The 19,516-nt window shown below is 43.0% G+C and overlaps 1 protein-coding gene across 1 annotated transcript in view; it reads left to right on the top strand.

Moving 5' to 3' along the window:
- Nucleotides 1-19,516, top strand: part of NKD1 (NKD inhibitor of WNT signaling pathway 1) — a gene marked incomplete at both ends in the record, with an annotated part of 101,879 nt that overhangs the window by 55,756 nt on the left and 26,607 nt on the right. Inside the window, one exon of the mRNA XM_084214983.1 lies at nucleotides 10,559-10,616. Coding sequence (XP_084071109.1) covers nucleotides 10,559-10,616 — 58 coding nt within the window. The remainder of the gene's footprint in view (nucleotides 1-10,558; nucleotides 10,617-19,516) is intronic.

Raw genomic sequence — 19,516 nt, 5'->3', positions numbered from 1 at the left:
GGGTAAGGGTTTGTATTTATGGCACAGAATTCCAAATCTTCTGATTCCCTAAGGGCTCAGCAGTGTTTGGTATTTCTGCGCCATCCCCCGTCTTCTCCTGATGTTTTCCACCTTGGGCCCCCTCAGCCACAGACTAGATTTGAGTTACCTGAGTAGCTCTGCTCCCTGCTCTCCTGCTGAAGCTTCCTCATGCTCTGCAATGTGGTGGATGACCTCAGTAATATGGTATTTAACTTGCAAAGCCACAAGGCTTGAGGATGCCTTCCTTCTGACTCCCTAGAGGAAATGACCTATCCCCAAACAGTGAGGCAGTGAGGAGAGATAATAAGGAATCATTTTACGAGGAACCACATTTTATCCTCAACAAATCTGATAAAGGACTTTAGTTCTGGTTTTCCTAAGCTGTTTGCCAGTGTGTTTGAGGGATAAGTATTTTGCAAAAATGATGTGAACAGGAGTAGCAGCAGCTAAACTGGGGAGACTGTTGAGCTGCTGCAAGGAAAATTTTCATGCAGAAAGTGTGGATGCAGTGAGGTGCTTGCAAGCAAGCAGCAGTGAAAAAGTAGTGCTTCACATACTGTGCTTTTGTATTTGAACAGTTCAGAAAGAGACCATGGGTTGTTGCTGCTGCAGTAGAGCTGTCTTTGTTTCTCCTCTTCCAACTAAACCCCTGGAAGAAAAACAAGCAGTAGAATACACCTGCTTGTCTAAAACCTTTAAAACTCTTTGCTTTCTAGTTGTTAGATGAGAGATGTCAATGTATGCCTCCCCCTGATATTTTCTTTCCCATTGTTACTTGCTTTGTGTGAAATCTGCAGTACAGTGGCGGGAACTTTATACAGACTTTTATACAGTAACTGCAGTGGTGGATTTTTAGGAGTTTGTATATGAGGGGAGAAGGGATTTAACATCGGTGTTATATTTTTGTTTGTTGTGATTTGATATCCATCCCGATGGAGGGCAGAGAACCACTGAGAGAGGTGCTGCCAGGTGTGGCTTCCCACTGCTTTTTAATTCTGTGATCACAGAACACGTGATTCTGCAGTCCCCGCACAGACGAGTCTCCCACTGATTTCAATGGGAAATTTGCCTGCATCAGGGATAAAAGAGTGGGCCCCAAGTTGTGTACAATGATGCAATCTGATCCCCCTGCTGTGGAAATTGATGTAATCGCATTCTCGCCCTCCCCCCTTTTCTCAGCCCTTCTCCCTACCAACCCCTGGTGGCTCCTGGGGGGCTTCTCACCAAACAGAGGGGAGGATGCAGCTGTGTGCTGAAGCAGCAGAGGAGAGGAGGAGACCTGCTAACAAAATTTATGGAGGGTTGTATCCTAGATGTAATCCTAGAAAACAGCTAAGAACCTGCCTGCCCTGAAAAATGCAATCACCTGCTTTTGCTAAATGAGGGGATGTTTCTTGTTTTCAGTTGTGACATTCAGGACACATCCTCCTCATGTGCCTAAGGCTGATTTACAGTGCTCCATGAAGTGAGCAATCTCATTGCCATCTGCATTCATTCTGTGCAGAGGGACAGGGTTAGCTTTTTCTAGGGCTCTCTGTATTGTTATTGTTGACAGTCTCTGTTTTTCAGCAGTGCTTTTGTGCCCTGGCACTGTGCAGGTTGCTTGGGAATAGTGAACCTTGAGAATGCTGCACTTTGTTCCTGGACGAGCCGGGCGACCTCTCAGGTGCTTCCCTGCTTTGCCATTTGTATGGGGTTTGGGCTTATTTTTTTTTTCCTTTGGGAATTCTAGGCACAGCTGAATTTGTTCTGTGTTTTGCGGAAGAAAGAGCTTGTTAAAGAATTCCCTGATGACTTTGAAGTGAACTATTTATTTTCTCTCAAGGCTTACTCAGTGTAGCCATTTGCCCCTTCTCCTCTGTTTTTTCACCCCAGTGTTTCCTGAGCTACAAGCATTCTTGGAATATATTAGTTGTAATGAGTTATGTGGGCATCAAAAGTTTTCTTTGAAACTATATGGCATCAACATCTGTTAGCTCTTAGAGAACAGAGACACAGACAAAGGGGCTGATGGGGGGAGGGAGGAAAAAGATATTAAATTCTGGAGTATGAAGTCTCCGTCTCAAAGACGCAGGGGGAGGGGAAGGGGAAATCTGCTAAACTCCATGCTTTGATGTGGGCCGCTGGCCCTGCCATTCCATTTATGGGAATGTGCGTGGCAGACGGGCCTGCACAGCTGCCTTCCCTGCCTGCTTTTACTGCTCTTACTGCCTGCCCTGCCTGCCCTTAATGCCTGCCCTTACTGCCTGCCCTGCCTGCCCTGCCTGCATGCCCTGCCTGCCCTTACTGCCTGCCCTTACTGCCTGCCCTGCCTGCTCTTACTGCCTGCTCTTACTGCCTGCTCTGCCTGCCCTGCCTGCTCTTACTGCCTGCCCTGCCTGCCCTTACTGCCTGCCCTTACTGCCTGCCCTGCCTGCCCTTACTGCCTGCTCTTACTGCCTGCCCTTACTGCCTGCCCTGCCTGCCCTGCCTGCCCTGCCTGCCCTTACTGCCTGCTCTTACTGCCTGCCCTGCCTGCTTTAACTGCCTGCCCTGCCTGCCCTTACTGCCTGCCCTTACTGCCTGCTCTTACTGCCTGCCCTGCCTGCCCTTACTGCCTGCCCTTACTGCCTGCTCTTACTGCCTGCCCTGCCTGCCCTTACTGCCTGCCCTGCCTGCTTTAACTGCCTGCCCTGCCTGCCCTTACTGCCTGCCCTGCCTGCTCTGCCCTGCCTGTCCTGACTGCCTTGGCTGCCTGCTCTTACTACGTGCCCTACCTGCCCTGCCTGCTTTGGTTGCCTGCTCTTACTGCCTATCCTGCCTGCTCTGCCCAGCCTGTTCTTCCCTGCCTTCTTTGTGCTGCCTGCCTGCTCTTATTGCCTGTCCTGCCTTCTCTTTCTGCCTGCTCATATTGCCTGCTCTGCCCTGCCTGGTTTGTCCTGCCTGCTTTTTCTGCCTGCTCCTACTGCCTGTTCTTTCTGCCTGCCCTGCCTGCTTATCTGCTCTGCCTAATGTCCTGCCCTGCCTGCTGCCTTGCCCTGCCCCACCAGCCCAAGTGCACTGTCACCTACATGCCCCGCCTGCAGCCCAAATCCTGCCCCAGCCCTTGTTGCTACAGTAACATTTTCAAGGAAAATGCCGTATGCTCGGTTTTTAGCAAGTGAGATAGGGAATTGGAATTTCTAATAATAGAGGCAACTCTTGAGTTAAAAAGAAAATGTTTGGAAGGGAACTTTTTATTTGCTTGTAATCCTCCTGACATCTTTGTGAATTAGCATGCAATTGTTCATCTAAATCAGGTTTTTAAACGGTGTGCATCTGTGGCTTTTTACTGCCTGTAATTAAAAAACATGTGTCTGTTTTCATGTATTCAGCATCAGTCACCAGTCAGGCATGGTCACGGATGCTGGACTGCTTACAGGAATGTGTGGAGATAGGTTCTGCTTTCTATTTAATCTTTTTCTCCAGAGCCTCACAGTGCTTGTCATACATGCCAGACTGCCGAGGGGAAAAGAAACTTCTGTCTTTTCCTCCTGTTGGCTCTGTTTTTAGCCTTAATGTTGATGGCATTGTGCTTTGCTGGGACTTCCTGGCCCATTAAAACCCCAACCAGTTATAAAATGATTAGTTGACATACCTGGGCTCTTGGGACAAAGAGGTGGTTTAAAAAGGAATGTGAACCATCTGTTTAGCCAGCACCTCCTGTTGACAGATTTATGGCTCAACATTAGCATATGTGTCCAGGGTCACACACCTGTGCTTCCTAACAAGGTAATATTATTTAGCAGGGAATGTTTTCATCCTGAGGATTCAGAGCTCTTTGCAAAGGTGGGCATCAAGAATTCCGCTTTACAGTTGAAAAATGAAGGCACAGAGAGATTTAAGTGATTTACCCTACACCACACAGTGAGTCTGTGGTGGAGCAGTTATTGAATCCAGGTTTCCTCCAGCTGCATAAATACACGTCATCCATTAGCAGGAAAAGCCTTAGAGCTATAAACATAATAGAGGAGCATTGATTATCATTCTAGGGGAGCTTTAAGCCCTTGTGCTGTGTGAAAACCTGAGCCTTATAGGAAGATACAGGCTATTCTCACAAGAAAGGCTCAGAATGCAGTATGCTAAAGCTGTAATGACCACTGAACTTGTTGATCCCATCTTAAACCAGCAAGTTATTCTGTCCTCAAGCTCTGTAGCCACTTTCTACAATGCTTCCCAACGCCTGGATACAATCACCTCGGTGCACATAAGTCTGTCTGTTAAAGAGGTTTTTGGTAACCAAATCTATCATGAAAGGAGTTTGAACAGAAAATCAGATTTATTGCATAGCTACACCCATCTGTCTGCTGTGGTGAAGAAGCCAAAATAAGCAATTCAAAGAAGCCATCGAGCTTCTCCGGGCTGGAAGGAAGATGAAGATTTGTCTTCTTTCATGCATGTCCTTAGACATGTTCCTCAGCATAATCTATGTTGAAGATGAGATCTTGGGGACAATTGATTTTCCAATCAGCAAGGAGATTAGAGGATAGTTAGAATGAAGTAAGGTAAATAGCTGAATCTGTAGAGTGAGTTCATTTATTCTTCTGAAGTGGCTTCAAAGTGAATTTAAATATAGCAAAAAGCAGTCATTTCTTGTTTCAGCTCTATTTAATCTCAAAGACTGATGTTCTTTTTTAGTTGAAGATGGCTGGACCCTTCAGTAGGAAAGTAACTGCTGATTCTATACATCTGTTCTAACAGTTGCTCTCAATTATATGGTCTCTTATCTGGCAGAAATACTTGAAAAACTGTGTTTTATCCTATCACCTTAAAAATTAGAAGCCTTGATAGTTACAGAATTTCAATAATAATGTTGATGGAAGATGTCACTTTGCAAACACCTAGCAAGGGTTTATAAAGATCCATAAAATCCAGGATTAAAACATCATAAAAATAGTAGTGTTCTGTCTTGAAACTAGAATAATAAACAAATAAAAGTGTACCCTACACTGATCTGAGTATCTAGAGGAATTTATTTATTTATTTCCTTATTTATTTCATTTTCAAGCTTTAGGCCTGGCTATAAATCTGTATTTAAAGAATGACCTCAGAATAACTGAGTATCTGCTTCCACTTACATTAGATAAATAAATAAAATAAATAAAGTAGTAATAAAGAAACTACACCATTAATTGAGGTGTGAGTAGGCTTCCTAGTGCTGAAGGCTGGCTTGAGCTGATCATACTTACACATGGCTGTGTTTCTAGTCCATGGGAAATTTCAGATACCCAGAGGGGAACAGGGTTCCTTCCATCCACTGTTTTTCGAAAGTCTTTTTCCTCTTTCTGTTCAAGTCTTGGCCAAACTAAAAATAAAGTAAAACAATAATGGCTGCTTTGGGATTTGGATGGGTTTCCTGAAGCATCTTCAGTAGATGAGGTTTTCACATTTTCACAGTCTGCTAAGAACTTGCTGTATGAAAATCAGATTTATTTTGGAAACTTGCTTCCTGCTAGTGAGACTGAAACATTCAGAATGGCCACTTGGCACCTGACAGGCCCTCAGTGGTTTGGTTGAAAGGCCAGAGGGCATCCTCCTTCTCTTGAGCCTCTATTTCTTGGGGTTGTTTTTTCTACATCAAGAATTGAAGTTTGTGGATAGGTGACACAGCATTCTTGTTGGCAGTGACTTTAAAACCATTTAAAATCTACACAACACATTAGAATTACCACATATCTTGTCCCTTGCAGTCCTGTTGTGAAATGCATTTCTTCAGCTTCACTCATTCCAAAACTTTATTGCATCAATATGAGAATAAAGAGAGAAAATCCCATGTTTCAGTCAGATGGTTAAAAGTAGGGAGGAAAGGTTTTTGGTTGATGATTTGTCATTCTGCATGTGTTGTGCAAAAAAAAAAAAAAGTATATATGATTCTTCGACAAAAACTTCATTAAGCAGGAAATATGTGCATATTTTCTGCCAAAAATGTGGAAAATTCTGTATCTTAACGCTAAATCAAGGTATTTTAATGAGGTGTTTGGAGAGGGAGAGAGGTAAAGTGACTTGTTTCTACTTGAGAAGAGCAACACCTTGTAGAAAAATGTTAATTAATGCAATATTGACTCGAGATGTAATACAAGGAGTAGGGGGGCCCAGGCTTTAAAAATATGCTTGTTATCATGATAACCCTCTTAAATCAGAGGTTATCCTTTGAAATATCAAATGCATATATGGATGTATCTGTCTGTACTTAACCCTGGAGCAAAACTGTGTTGAGCACTGCGTTAGGTCAGGCACAGGCTGCTGAAATACACCCTCTGGAAATATCAGAAGCTTTGGCTCTTGTGTGCCATAAATGTGCTGGGTGTTGTGGGGGTGACATGGAAAGGCAGAGCCAGGACAGGGAGGGGGTAAGAGTGCAGAGCAAGATTGGAGCAGCCAGTGGGTGTAGGGACCAGGAGGCAGGACATGGGGATGGGACCACAAATATGCCTGTGCAGAGCCTGGAAGGTGAGCTCAAGCTCAGCCTCAAGGTAGAAGCAGAAAGGGAGGAAGCAAAGGTGATGTAGGCAGAATGAAGGGTGAGTATTTGGCTTGCAGCATTTTCGGATGGCTGGTGAGAAGGAAGTCAATAGTTGGAAGCCCCAGAATGAGTGCCTGGCCTTTGTCTCCAGACTTGTATCAGGAAGAAGACTGCACAGGGCAGTTAGGGCAGAAGTTGAGGTTAAAAAAATAAAATTTCTATTGGGTTAGAATTCATTGATGTCTGATTGCACAGCAAAGGTGGGAAGTGAGTGACGATTGCTGGACTTGTACCCAGCTGAATAGAAGCCCTGGGGTGTGGGAGCTTTTGAAGGTGTTTTTTCTCCTCTTGTGTGCATATATTCAGCAACATTTCTGGGGGAGTTGCACTAATTAACTCTTCTCTCCACCCCCACACTCGTAAATCTGAGCTGAGTACAGCAGCCCCTATCAGAGTGGGATGTATGGGGCACAAGGTCCTTTCTAGCCAGGCCAGGCCAGGCAGCTGTTCTGGGTTGTGAAGCACATGTTTGAGTCTGAATCTTACTCATTCACTGTGAGCTGTGTGGGTAGCCAGCAATGGCCAACTTCTTTATCTGGGAAACTCCTGGTGAGGTAGAAGCACTTAGTGTAGATGGGTTCCTGTCCAGCAGCCCATAGCCATGGCATGCTGGAATAATCCTTCTGTGTAAATGTTCCTTTTCTTTATTCTTTCAAGTGCTCACTGACCTCATTTATGTAGTATTTCACAGGGTACATCTGGTTTTGGTTGTTTCATGACTCAGGGTTGCAGTTTGAAAAGGCAGTGCTGTGATTTACAGCATTGTGTCAGGACAGTGATATACAGCTGCCTGTGCCCCAACTGTTGTTGGTGTTTGAGCTCTGCTCCTGCTGTGGTGGGTGCTGAGGGCCCTGTGGCAGAGCCTGGCTGAATGCAGAGCTGTTCCTGGCTTCTTCTTCCCCTCTAGCCTGTGTCCTCCTTGTGCTTGAACACGCTTGTCCCCAGTGTCCAATATTCCTGCCTGGCTGCAGTGTTTGCGTCCCACTGGAACTTCTTGAGCTGTGAGTTCTGTTTTACCCAATGAGCCTTTTCTTTCACCCTAGCCCGTGTTATCAATTTGGGTTGCTGGGAGCAGATGCACTGTTTTATCCACTCCAAGGCAATTTGTGGAGGTCACTGGGAGAATATTATGCAGGATGAGCTGCAGTCAGAATTGTTTTCTCTGATGCTTGCTCAGCTTTTATACTTTTCTGTTGTGTGAGTTCACATTCACTGCCCAGAAACCTTTCCTCAGGCAGGTGCATTCTGGTATTTATCCAGGTTGCAACATTTATCTCAGTGGTGCTAAAAATACTCAGGTAACTCTCTTGCAGTTTTTTTGATAGAAAAGTTAATGATGATAAGATGAATGGGAGAGTATATATTTTTTCTCCTGCATTTTTTTCACTGTAAAATCTTAAGAGTTGCCCACACCCTTCTTAGGTACATGTCTGTCTATCAAAGATAATACATGTCAGAATCTTCCACAGAGGAATACCTTTGAATGGGAGCTGAGGAAGTCTGCTTAAACGTGTCACTAAGTGTTCAAACGATGCTCTCATCAGTTTCAGGATGGATTGTCAATTTATGTGCTGTCTAGCAGTTATATTATGGTTCAACAGCATGAAAAACACTTTTTAGAATGTGTTAATTTATAATAATTTGGTTTAAGGCAGAAACACTTACTGGAAATTTGCTTGCATTAAGTTACTACTTTAACTTAAATAACTAGGAGCTAGAGAAGGAGTGAAACTAGACTGGAATATAAAACATATTTGCTTAAGACCCATGTAATGATTAAAAGTGAGGAAATAGGGAAGCTAGTGTAATGAATATTAATGCTTCACTCTGCTGTTTTACACTCCCTGTCTTCCACTGTTTTCCTTTGAGTTACTTGATAGTGCATTTTTCATCAACAAATGTGTGCTTGTTTTTAAGTTATTTCTTTTGACATATGAAAAATCACAACAATTAATGACTTGTGAGTTTTGTAGAGCATGAGATTAATGACATTTTAACAGGCAATATTTGATACTCACATGCAATGCTTGCCTAGCTAAAATTTTAGGAGGTAAAAGCTACCATCTGATGGTATTCTCAGAGATACACCACAAGTACCTACCCATTGCATATTTGCTGATCAGAAATACAGAAAATAATTTAATAGGTTTTTTTCCTAAGGAGAGGGGGAATTCCAACACAAGAAAACCCCAAATGAAACAATTGTTCAATATTTAGCATTGTGGGAGAGCAGAGTCACTTCTATATTTCATTATCTATTGGAGCAGGCCGAGGCATGCTCTCACAGCTTCATGGAAAATTGTGACATGGGGGAATTTGAAAAAATAAATAAATGTGTACTAATTTTTAGGTGGTCCTGAAAAGATCATAATCTTGCAGCAATATGATGCATCATGCCAACATTTTGTGTCTTCTTTTCATTCTCTGTTTGTTCCTTCCATAATGTTTAAGGTAATGAATGATATTAATCAGCACATGCCCAGAAAAGAGAGTTTTTAAACTGCAACAAAAGTAGGTTTTTTGTGATGTTCTACCTGAAAAGATAAATTCAGAATGTCAGCTTTTATAGCAGCATTGTGCTGTGCTGTATCCCAGCATTCCAGGCCAGTTTGCCAGCCTTTCTCAGAGACATTTGTCCTGCTAGGTCTAACTTTACTTCAGGGGATGTGATTGTGAAGGGCCAGTATTTTCATGATTTCTGGGCTAGGTATGCAGTATTGTTAGTGAAATCTAATTTTTAACATGCTGCTGCAGAATTTGATACTGAAGAATTCCTAAGATATACTTTTGTGGCTTAGTTACTCTGTTATAACTGGTCTCAAAGGATGACATTTGGGTGTGGGGAAGGTAAAGAGCCTCTGCCAGCTTTTTCGAGAAGAACAGGTGAACTGCCTTTATCATGATCCAATTCCTTAACAGTAAAGCTAATAAATCCAACCAGACATTAATTTTCACAGGTTGCTCCCTTATCCTTATCTCCTACTAAAAGCTCTCCCAGGTCAGCCTCCAGCCCACAGGTTGATGCTGAGAATTCTGGCTCTGTGCTGCTGGTCTGTTTTTGCAGATGCAGCTGGAATGGCTGTGAGTGCAGCAGGCCAGTTTGAGGGCCCATCTCCCTCCTGGTCACCACAGCTTTATCAGAGGCAGAGGGTGTCTGGGGAGAATGCAGGGAGCTGGGCTGCAGTGTTAGGTCTGTGACACTGCCAAAGCTTGGGAATGGCTGGGAGCAGTCAGGACATGGGCATAGCTGCCATTGCTTGTGGTTTAGCTGGGCTGGGGTGATGGAGCTGGAAGGGTTTGCTAATAAGAGAGTGAGAACACTCTTCAGGGTGTTTGTGACTGGGATTAGCTCCACGTGCCACCAATGCCCTTTATAACTGCAGCAGCACCACTGGAGAAGTGGGTTTTGGGTCTGAGATAAGTTCATCTGCGTATCTGTGGCATCTGCTTCTGTATTGCTCTAGACATACTGGAGTGGACAGAATTTCATTAATTTCAGAACTGAAGGCTCAGGCAGCTTGTCAGAATCTGTTATCTGCTTTTCTCGGGTGACCTCTGGCATATGGAAGTTTTCTGAGTTTTCTGTTTGTTGGTGGAACCAAGTGATGACATTCCTCTGTGGGTAGTGAAGGGCTTATTTCTCCCTTATCATTTCCATTTGAAGTTTTTAAATCTTGCTTGATTGAAAGAACATTGAAAGGTTGAATATTACTTTATAAAATTATTTAAGTATGATCTTTTTTTTTTCTTTCCCCTGTATAGTCAATTCATCTTCACCAAATTTTTGTCCAGAAGTATGTCCAGAGCATTGTAAAATAGCAGCAAATGCATTGACTACTACTAATAAGGTGATTGACTTCTTTCCTGGAAAACAGTTTCTGTGTTCTCATTCATGTTATAAATTAATTCTGGCAATAATAAATGCATATTGTTAACAACTCAACACTTTCTCTGTAGTGTATTTGTAGTTAATTTGTTTTGTTTTGTTTTAAACAGGATTTATCTGGGGAAGGCTACAGAGACACTATTGGTGATGAACACTTTCATCTAGAAGGTATTTAAAGAACTACATTTTTTGGTTAATACAAAGGAGTATTGGAATAAGTTAGTGAATAAACAAGTGTGAGAATGCATATATCTAGAGTGCAGTTCTTGATCTACTGATGTGTCATTTGCCTGAAAAAACTGTTAAGATGTAAACAGGGTATTATTTCTGTATCTGCTCCTATTGGTATTGGAAAAATTCACCCAGCTGGATCACAGGGACCAAAAGTTTTAACTCAGGGTCTCACCATTTTCTCCAGGTACTTCTCCTGACATTGGTAGGAGTGATGGATGTCACTGTCCCTGGCAGAGGTGGAAAATGAGTGAAACTGTTAGCTCTGGGTTGTGTGGGACACTGCACTCCCTTCTGGCTTACACAAACCAGCCTTAGAAACTCCCATGTTAATTTCTAGTAAGGACTAGAGGCTCTTACTCAGCACATTGTTCTTGAACTTGAATGGAATCATTATTGCCTCAGACAGTTTCTCTTTCCATCTCATCTCCTCCTCTGTGGTCAGGCTGAGATGGAATCACTGTTGTGGTGGGAAGGACTTTGGTGCCTGTGAGTGTGGATGCTGCGCTCTGCCAGAGAACACAGAGAACACAGAGAGCTTCAGGGACAAGTGGGGGTTCTGAATGCAGGAGATGAATTTGTTGCTCATTCCTTTCAAGGAAATGAGACTTCAGAAGCTCTCTAGTATAGCAAGGGGTTGCATGGGCTGTGTGCTAGATTTATGTTATACACTAGTGGAAGCAACATGCCCAGTTTATTTAGAGCAATGAGCCATGTCAAGCTTAATCTGGAAACTTCTATACTTTTATAATCCAATCATTTGTTTCTGGTATTAGAAGCTTTTGTGTAACCAGAGCATGAAAGATTCTCTGTTAGGAATGTCTGCCTTCCAGTTCCTTACCTGTGCAATGTGTTAATGCACTGTCAGTCTTGGATTACAAGCTTCTCTTGTCTCTGTAGTTTACAAAGACTGCATGTCTCATATGTGCCATAACATAGGAATTTTGGCTGGTGCTTGCAGGCTACTGTTAATCACAAAGGCAAACTGGACTTGCCATGATGGAGACAGTGTTTGTTGAGTGGTTTTGTATTTAACTTCACCACAGTTTTCCAATCTTCCCTTACTAGGACACAGGGTAGGATTTTAATTTTAGAATGATAGGAGAAACAACTTCAGACAGGATATTAAATGTCAGCAAGGTGAATAATTTCATTTTCTTTGTCTCATTCTATCTTTCCTTGCCTCTAATTATTTTTCTTTGTTGTGTAGCATTATCTTGCATAGCAAACATAATGTTCAATATGTAATATTTTCAAACTAGTCAGCAGCAATATTCTTTTTATTAGAATGTAAAGCCTTTTAGGTAACTGTAATTTTAGTCTTTCAGCAGTTTCACATGATTGCTTCTGATGAGTCTCCTTTGTTATGAGGTAACTGGGTAGTGAAGACCAGATTTAGATACCAGCAGTGGTCGATCCTTTGTGTGCTGTCACCATGGAAGAGCTGCTCTGTGGCATTTTTCCAGCTGGGAGGAATATGACTGCTCCTACCCTGTGCTCAGGCAGTGCATGCAAGTTGTCAAAGCTTGCTCCTCATCCCTTCTGCTCTCAGATCTCCAGGCTGTGCTTTCCGTGCTGGGGACAGTGTTAACCACTTCCTATTTCATTCAGATACTGAAAATCTTATAATTATCAGACAATACAACAATCATTGTGTTAAAGCATCCTTTTGTGTAACTTTTTACTTGCATCATACTTTAATGGTTGTGCTAGTACTAGCACAAAATCATGGTGTTAGATAAAGTGAAGCTGTAATAAGATTTGAGATCTTTGATAGGGCACAGATTGAATTCTTAGGTACGAGATGGCAACTGTTGTGCTTCTTCTCTGCATAGAAATGTTTCTGTGGGAAAATTTAATTAATATTCTAGAACATAGATTGATCTTTCCCTCTAAAATAGTTGTTCTGCCTCTATTTTGCTGCCTCGTGGTCTTTACATATGTACTGGTATAACACACGTGCTGCATGAATATATGCTCATGTGTCATGAGATAACACCAAAATCACCAACAGAGACAGGGGTCTGTAACCCATCTGTAATGGTTGGTTGGACTGAGCTCAAAGAGGACAATGGCAAACACCATGCTCTACCAAATACCATGCATCAGTGAACTGTATTCTGTCTTCATAAATACATGGTAGGGCTGAAAAGGAAACATTTCTCAGATCTGCAAAAAAAGCACAGCAAGTTCCACAGTTCTGGGTTAGGGGTGTGTTTGAGCCTTCTCTCTCAGGAACTTTATTGGAGAGTAAATCTGAGTTCTTTAGAAGACTCTCACTGAAAAGACAAAGTGGCAATAAGAGAAATAATTGAATTCCTTATTTTGTTTTACATAGCCAAGTTCATTACCTTTTTTTCGTTCCCTCTCTTTTTTCCCCCTTTCTTAGCTGTCTGAGCAGTACAGATAAAAAGAACTCTCTTTGCTGGATTTAACTTCTGTGTTGTTATGTAAAGCTTGATCAAATCCTTTCGTCTTAACAGACTTAACTGGCCAACAGCAAAAGGCTCGGGATTCTGGGATTAAGATTGTATTTGGTAAGAGGACTGGTGCATTAGTGCTTTCTTTTGAACTATACAAAGAACAAAGTAAACATCAAAAGCATTAAGCCATGAGAGCGGATTGTTGACTCAATGTTGCTGCATGACAAGAGGTTAGAACTCAATAGCAGCAACTCCGTTATTGAGCGCTGTGCAGAAAGAAACGGTTTGACCAGCATTGTCTGCTATACCCACCACCTGCCTTTGATTCTGCTGCTGGGCAAGTCACTAAATTGAAAATTCTGGATTTTCTCTTATGTGGTCAGTTGAGAGACTGATTCCTTAGATAAGAGACACCAATGGAAACCTCAGTCTCATATTACTCTTACTCTGTTTTCCTTCTTCCTCTTTCATTAATAACACAACAATTGGGCATGCTGGATATAGGTTCTTCAGTGGGTTTGTTTGCATCTTGCATTCCAGATGATTTCCCAGTGCATTTCAGAGCCTTCCACTTGGCAGACTTGGAGTACTTGTGCAATCTGCTGTGGCTGTGTAGGAATGTCTCGTGCTCAATCTTCCTTCTCCCCCAGTTTCTGCACAGGAAGGAGATGCTTTATCACCCTTCACATACAAAGGAGCTCCCATTTTCTCTTCTTGGTCCCTAGCTAGAATAATGGGTTACCAGAACTAAATGGCTGGGGGTGGCTCTGGAAGAAGTCACAAAAACTAGCACAGACATTAGGAGATATTTCCCATTTTGTGTCTGTGAAGAAGCTAGAATGGCAGGCAGGAATTGAGTGCAGGATCAAATGGTAAGTCACTCTACTGGCATGGAGACAAGCAGGTGGTTCAGAAAGACATCTGCTATTTGAGTGCTCAATAATGACATCCCATTCTCCCCCAACTCTCCTGGGCATAAGTAAGCTTCTAATGAATTGTTCCGAGAGTCCTGCTCTTGTTTTCCAGAACTTTTTTCACCTCCTTTCCCTGGACCCTTTTAGAAATTTTTGCAGCTAAAACTTGTAGACCAGGAGAGCTTTCTTATCTTGACACTCCATGTCTTTCTGAAGTGAACTGGGCTTTCTCCATCTTATCACCTGAGCATTTAAAAAACTTCAGAAAGTTCAGCTCAGGAAGGAACCCCTGATGCAGTCTTCTGATGCAGACTGATTGTATAAAGGGGTGATGCCTTCTTGTCCCAATAAAAGCTCTTTGTAGCCCTCTGGGGTACAGCTGCCTTTTGGAGTTCACAGTGAAGTCTTGAGCTTCACCTTGATACCTAACCTATTGTCCCAATTATTTATGCAATAATGTGATTTCTCATGTCACTGTTCTCTTGATAAGTATGACCTAAGTTCTTCTATTAATCAGGAATCTTGCATCTCTTGAGATCAATCTAGTCCTGTAGCTGTCAGAGGAGCTGCCTCTTACACTGATAGCAATCTGTTCCCTGTTTCATTTGTCAGCCAAGGGTGATGTCTTGATTATTATTCTCTCAACAGAAGACTGGAGAAGATCCAAGCCTTCCTGGTGCCTTATCTGAACATGATATCCAAAGCCCTGCTGAATGTACTGACAGAGCTTGGCCTGAATCAACAAACCCAATTTTTTATATATATTTCCTAAGACAGATGTATCTAAATTCCTAGATGTAAGATGTTCCCTGTTCTGGTACCAGAAAGGACAAATTATTCAGATCATCTTCTTGCCCATTAATATTAGAAAGCCCTCCAACAGAGTTCAAAGCACATGTTGTTGTTAAAAAAAAAATCTAGCAGATCTGTCAAAGAGCTACTTGTTGCACTTTTCACATATTTACAAGCCGTTATGTAATTTTTAAACCTGCAATTAAAGCATTCTGTATTCAGCAAAGCAGAAAAGTTATTCATTATATTCTTAACATTGTTATATATATGTATAACATTGTTATATGTTTTTCAACATTTTACTAGTGTGTGCAGTCTGTCCTTCATGTCCTCCTCCCCAGCATCTGTGGCCGAGTGGGAGCTGAGGTGTGGTGAGCAGTGCTGCAGCATGAGGAGCTGTGTTATTTTTGACTTTAATAAGAACTGATAAGCAAGCAAGGAACCAATAACAATGAATGAACTGGTGGTTTAAGGCTGCTGATCTTATGCCCAGCTCTGACAGCCTGCCTGGACCCCCCAGCTGCACGTGCTTCCCCCTCCACACTGATCCCAGGGATGGGAGCACGTTGGCTTCCAGGGGGATGCTGCCCTTGGCTGGGGCTGCAGCAGCCAGCAGGGAGCATGGGGAGCATCCTTTCCCAGTGCACCCCACAGTGGGGCTGCAGCTGTGTGAGATTACTGCCTTTCCTCTCTCTCCATTGAAGAAAGATTCAGTGAAGGCTTTAGTTCTTGGAGTTTTCTCTGTAATTAGTAATTGGAAGAATATTTGTCAGGATGTTAGCTCAGAGGAAGGGTGATGAGGTATGGTACTTGGGCCCAAATTGTTATGAACTTGTCAGCAAATGAAAACTTGAGCAAGCATTTTAGCTAGCTTCAGCTGATCTTCTACTTGCCTGGGGGACACTTTTTACCATACTTCATTAATCTCTTAACTGTAATAAATTAGTGTATTGTTCTAAGCTGGGCTGTGAATAGGTAATAAAAGGCAGTTATTTCAAATGGCATTCTTCTCCCTAGTTAATGATTTCAGTTATAATAGTTATTAATTTTCTAATGCTTAAGTATTTTTTTTTATTTTTTATACATGAAATTCCAGTGTATTTATAGAAAAGGCACAGATTGCATCTTGCACACAGGCAAATTTTCTTTATGTTGGCACCACTGTTATTACCAGTATGGTACTATTGATGCAGGCTTGGTGCTTTGCAGAAAATGATGGTCCCTTCTCTCTCAGGTTTTTAAACATGATACCTGTTTATCCCTGACATGGCAAATAGAGTGTTAATAATTCTACCTTAAAAGTGCTCTTGTGGTCAGCCTTCTGGGATGTTATATGGGAACTCTGCATTTTAAGGACTCGCTGCTAATCCTGTGCACTCACTGTAGTTTTGCTGTGCATGAGTACATGCTATGTGATCACCTCGGGCTGCTGATCACTGGCTGTATTTCTTTCAGCTCCCTAGAGATTTCTGCTGTATCCTTTCCTACTACTCAATATGACATGGAACAAGTCTGAAAAATGTCTTTGGCCATGGGGTGACCCACTGGCAGCGGCCACCAGTGTGTGACAAGCAGCAGGTCCCTGCTGAGGCTGGCAGCTGATAAGCTGGTCACTGTGGGCTGGAAGGAGCAGCGAAGGACGTGGGGGTGTGGGGAGGAAGGAGCAGGGGAGAGTGCCAAGAGAAAACTGCTTAGTTTGGCAGTTAGAATAAAAGTCACCAAAGAACATGAGACTGGTAGGATTAGCAGAAGTTTTCCTGTGGTTGTGCACAGATCCAGGAAATTATAAGAAGCAGGTAGGCTGCTTGCCATGAGTGGGAGGAAAATCTTACGGCATGAGGCGCTTTAAAAAAAAAATTTAAAAAAATATAAAATTGTACAAGTGTTTCTTAACATTAGCTGTTCCAGTTGAGGGGGGTTGGTATTTGGATCAGAAGCTTTTACTTCTGGAGCTGCTGTTTCAAGTGCAGCCAGGTCAGTAGTGATGAAAGACTGTTGCCATCCAACGGTTGCCCATGGCCCGTGTGTAATGAGTTAGTGGTCTCCAGGTGTTTCCAAATGAACCTTTACAGTGTGTCTAACAGCTCCCACCCATGTTGGCAAGCAGAGCACAGAAAGGCAGTGAAAAGTGGGCTGTTAGGACACCTCAGAGGGTGAGCTTTCCTCCTGACTGAGCTGCTGCAGTGTGGAGAGCGTGTGCTCTCCTCCCCGTGTCCCGCGTGTTCCCTGCACGGAGCACGTCACTCTCTTTAGCTGACACCCCAGCAGCTCCTGCTGGTGCTGCCCAACAGGTGTGATAGATGATGTGTTTTGTCCATGGTTTGAGAGTGTTCTGGGTTAGAATCCTCTGCATTAGGCTGGGAAGATCGTACCTGCTGTAAGCAGTGGTTTCACATTGATCTCTGAGTTCAGATCGTGCTACACAGCCGGAAAGTTGTTACGTTGAACACAAGCAAGTCTCATGTTTTGTTAGGAGCAGCATAGCAAGGCTGAGAATGAAGCCTGGGATTTTCTGCAGCCATGTCTGTCCCTTAAAATATGATAAAGAGAGAATTACAAAGTACAGTGCTCAGGAAAGCCTTCCAAACTTACAAGTGGTCTGTATTCTTTATGATAGCTGAAGCAAGCCAAGTGTTAATAGGGAGGTGAACAAGCACCTCAGAAAAAGCAAAGAGTTGATCCTTAATGAATATCTTAAATATGGAAAGCTTTAAAATAATATTATGTGCATGGTATTTATAATAATATTGGTTTTCCATGTTCTTTCCATCTACCTAAGACTGGCAACTTTTCCTTCTGCCGTGGAGAAGCTAATGCTCTTTCTGAGTAGTCATTTAAAAAATAATCAGTTAACAATAAGAATATTCTTTTATTCTCAGCTCTGGGGTAGTCATGAAGTAGTTTTGGCAGGAGGCAAAAAAAGTCACCTACAAGTGAATCTACATCTACAGGTCTCTCAAGCTGCTTCTCTTGTAGCACGTGAGAGCCAGACCATCAGGGTGAGTGTGGGAAGCAGAAGAAGGGAGGGCCAAAAGGGTGTAGCTCAGGGAGATCTCATTGAAGGCTCTTGGGTTTGCCTTTGGCACCCCAGAGGTGAGTGAGGCACCGTGGTGGATGTTGGGCTGGGATCTCAAGGGAAGGTACCCTGCAGCAGGACTGAGAAGTGGTGCCAGGGCTGTGGGGGTTGTTTGTCCATGCAGCTGGAAAGGGCTGGGTCAGTGCTGGGGGCTCACTGAGTGCTGCTTTGGGCTGGGTCACTCACACGGAGGGCAGGGCAGGCTGTGCACAGCTCTGCTCCAGCTGTGGGCACAGCTGGCACACCCTGCCCCAGCCCTGCCCGGGGCTGTCCTGCCCCGCACTGCTGGGTGTGAGCTCAGCTGTGCCTGGGGAGAGGAGCACCTGGGAGAGAGGAGCCCCTGTCTGTGGGCTCAGATAAAGCTGATTGCTGTACATGGGCAGCAGTGTAATAATGTACTTCAGCTTTGCCCCAGGACATCCACCACCAAGAACAAAGAATGAAATATGGGAACAAGTCAGGAGTTTGAAAACAATCTCTCTGGAAACATGATGAATACCAGTGGTTTCATTTATTCTACTTGAACAAAGGTCCTTTTCTACTTTTAATTTCCCAGCAATGATTATTACCAGTTATTTTTCTTGTAGCTTTGACCACAGTTCATGGAGGTTTTATTAAACATATTTTTGAAAAGTGATTCAAAATGCCATTCTTTGACTCTCTTGTGACTCTCTCTTTTCTTTTCTTCTTTTTCTATTTTTTTTTTTAATCCATGTGAAGCTAGTGCATATTTCCAGTCAAAGATTTTGGACTAGATAACACTCTCATGCTGGTGTTCCTAAAATTATTCCAATTTTTTGCCCTTATAATTGAAAGAAGTTTTGGCCTTTGATATTTCAGAAGACAACATAAATGTTTCAGACCCCTTGCCTTTACATGAAACACTGCACTCATTTTTAGGAACCTTGAGCATTCCATTTAATAGGCAGTAAGTCCCGCTGCAACTCCCAAATATTCCTGATGTTGTTTGTGTTTCATTGACCTGTGGTAGAGCTTGAGTGCTGCCTTTGCTGGGGTTTGGTGGCTTTCTGCAGAAGGTTTTTGTTTAGATGCCTTGTGCATATTCTGCTAAGGCCCTTCTCTCCTGCCCACTGGGATTTCACGTCGTGGAGTGTCTCGTGTGTGGACACACATTATGGCAGGACTGAATGGTTCTTGCGTTGCTGAGACTGAGTTTAGGAGCAGTTGTTGTACACAGATGGCCTGCCTGATGGATGCAGAGTTAGACAGAAGGCTGAGCCTTGTGCTGGGTGAGTTTAGCCACAGCAATGCTCTGAACCTTGCAAACACTGGGCTGTGTAGATGCAGAGCTGTGGAGGCCATTTCCATGGCAAACATGTTGCTTTGCCAGTTGCTGTTCCAAATTCAAAGTGTGTATCAGGGTGCTTTTGTGTGTTTCAACTCCACTTCTGCTGCAGTAGCTACAGAAACCCAAAGTTTTACCTCACCAGGCAGAACAAGTGCCCTTTGTTACCTAGACAGATTACAGGTTTTTCTAAAGTCTGCTCTTCATAAAAGCCCAGCTTGAACAGTGGAAATTCTGACTTGCCTCAGATACTGAGGAGACTTTTATAGTTTCAAGTAGCTCCAGGGTTATATTTTAAAAGTTGAATTTCATCACATGTTTCAAGT

This window comes from Fringilla coelebs (genome assembly GCF_963513975.1).
Source record: "Fringilla coelebs genome assembly, chromosome: 14".
Lineage (NCBI taxonomy): Eukaryota > Metazoa > Chordata > Aves > Passeriformes > Fringillidae > Fringilla > Fringilla coelebs.
Note: the sequence above shows the minus strand (reverse complement) of the source record. Positions and strands in the feature narration are given on the sequence as shown.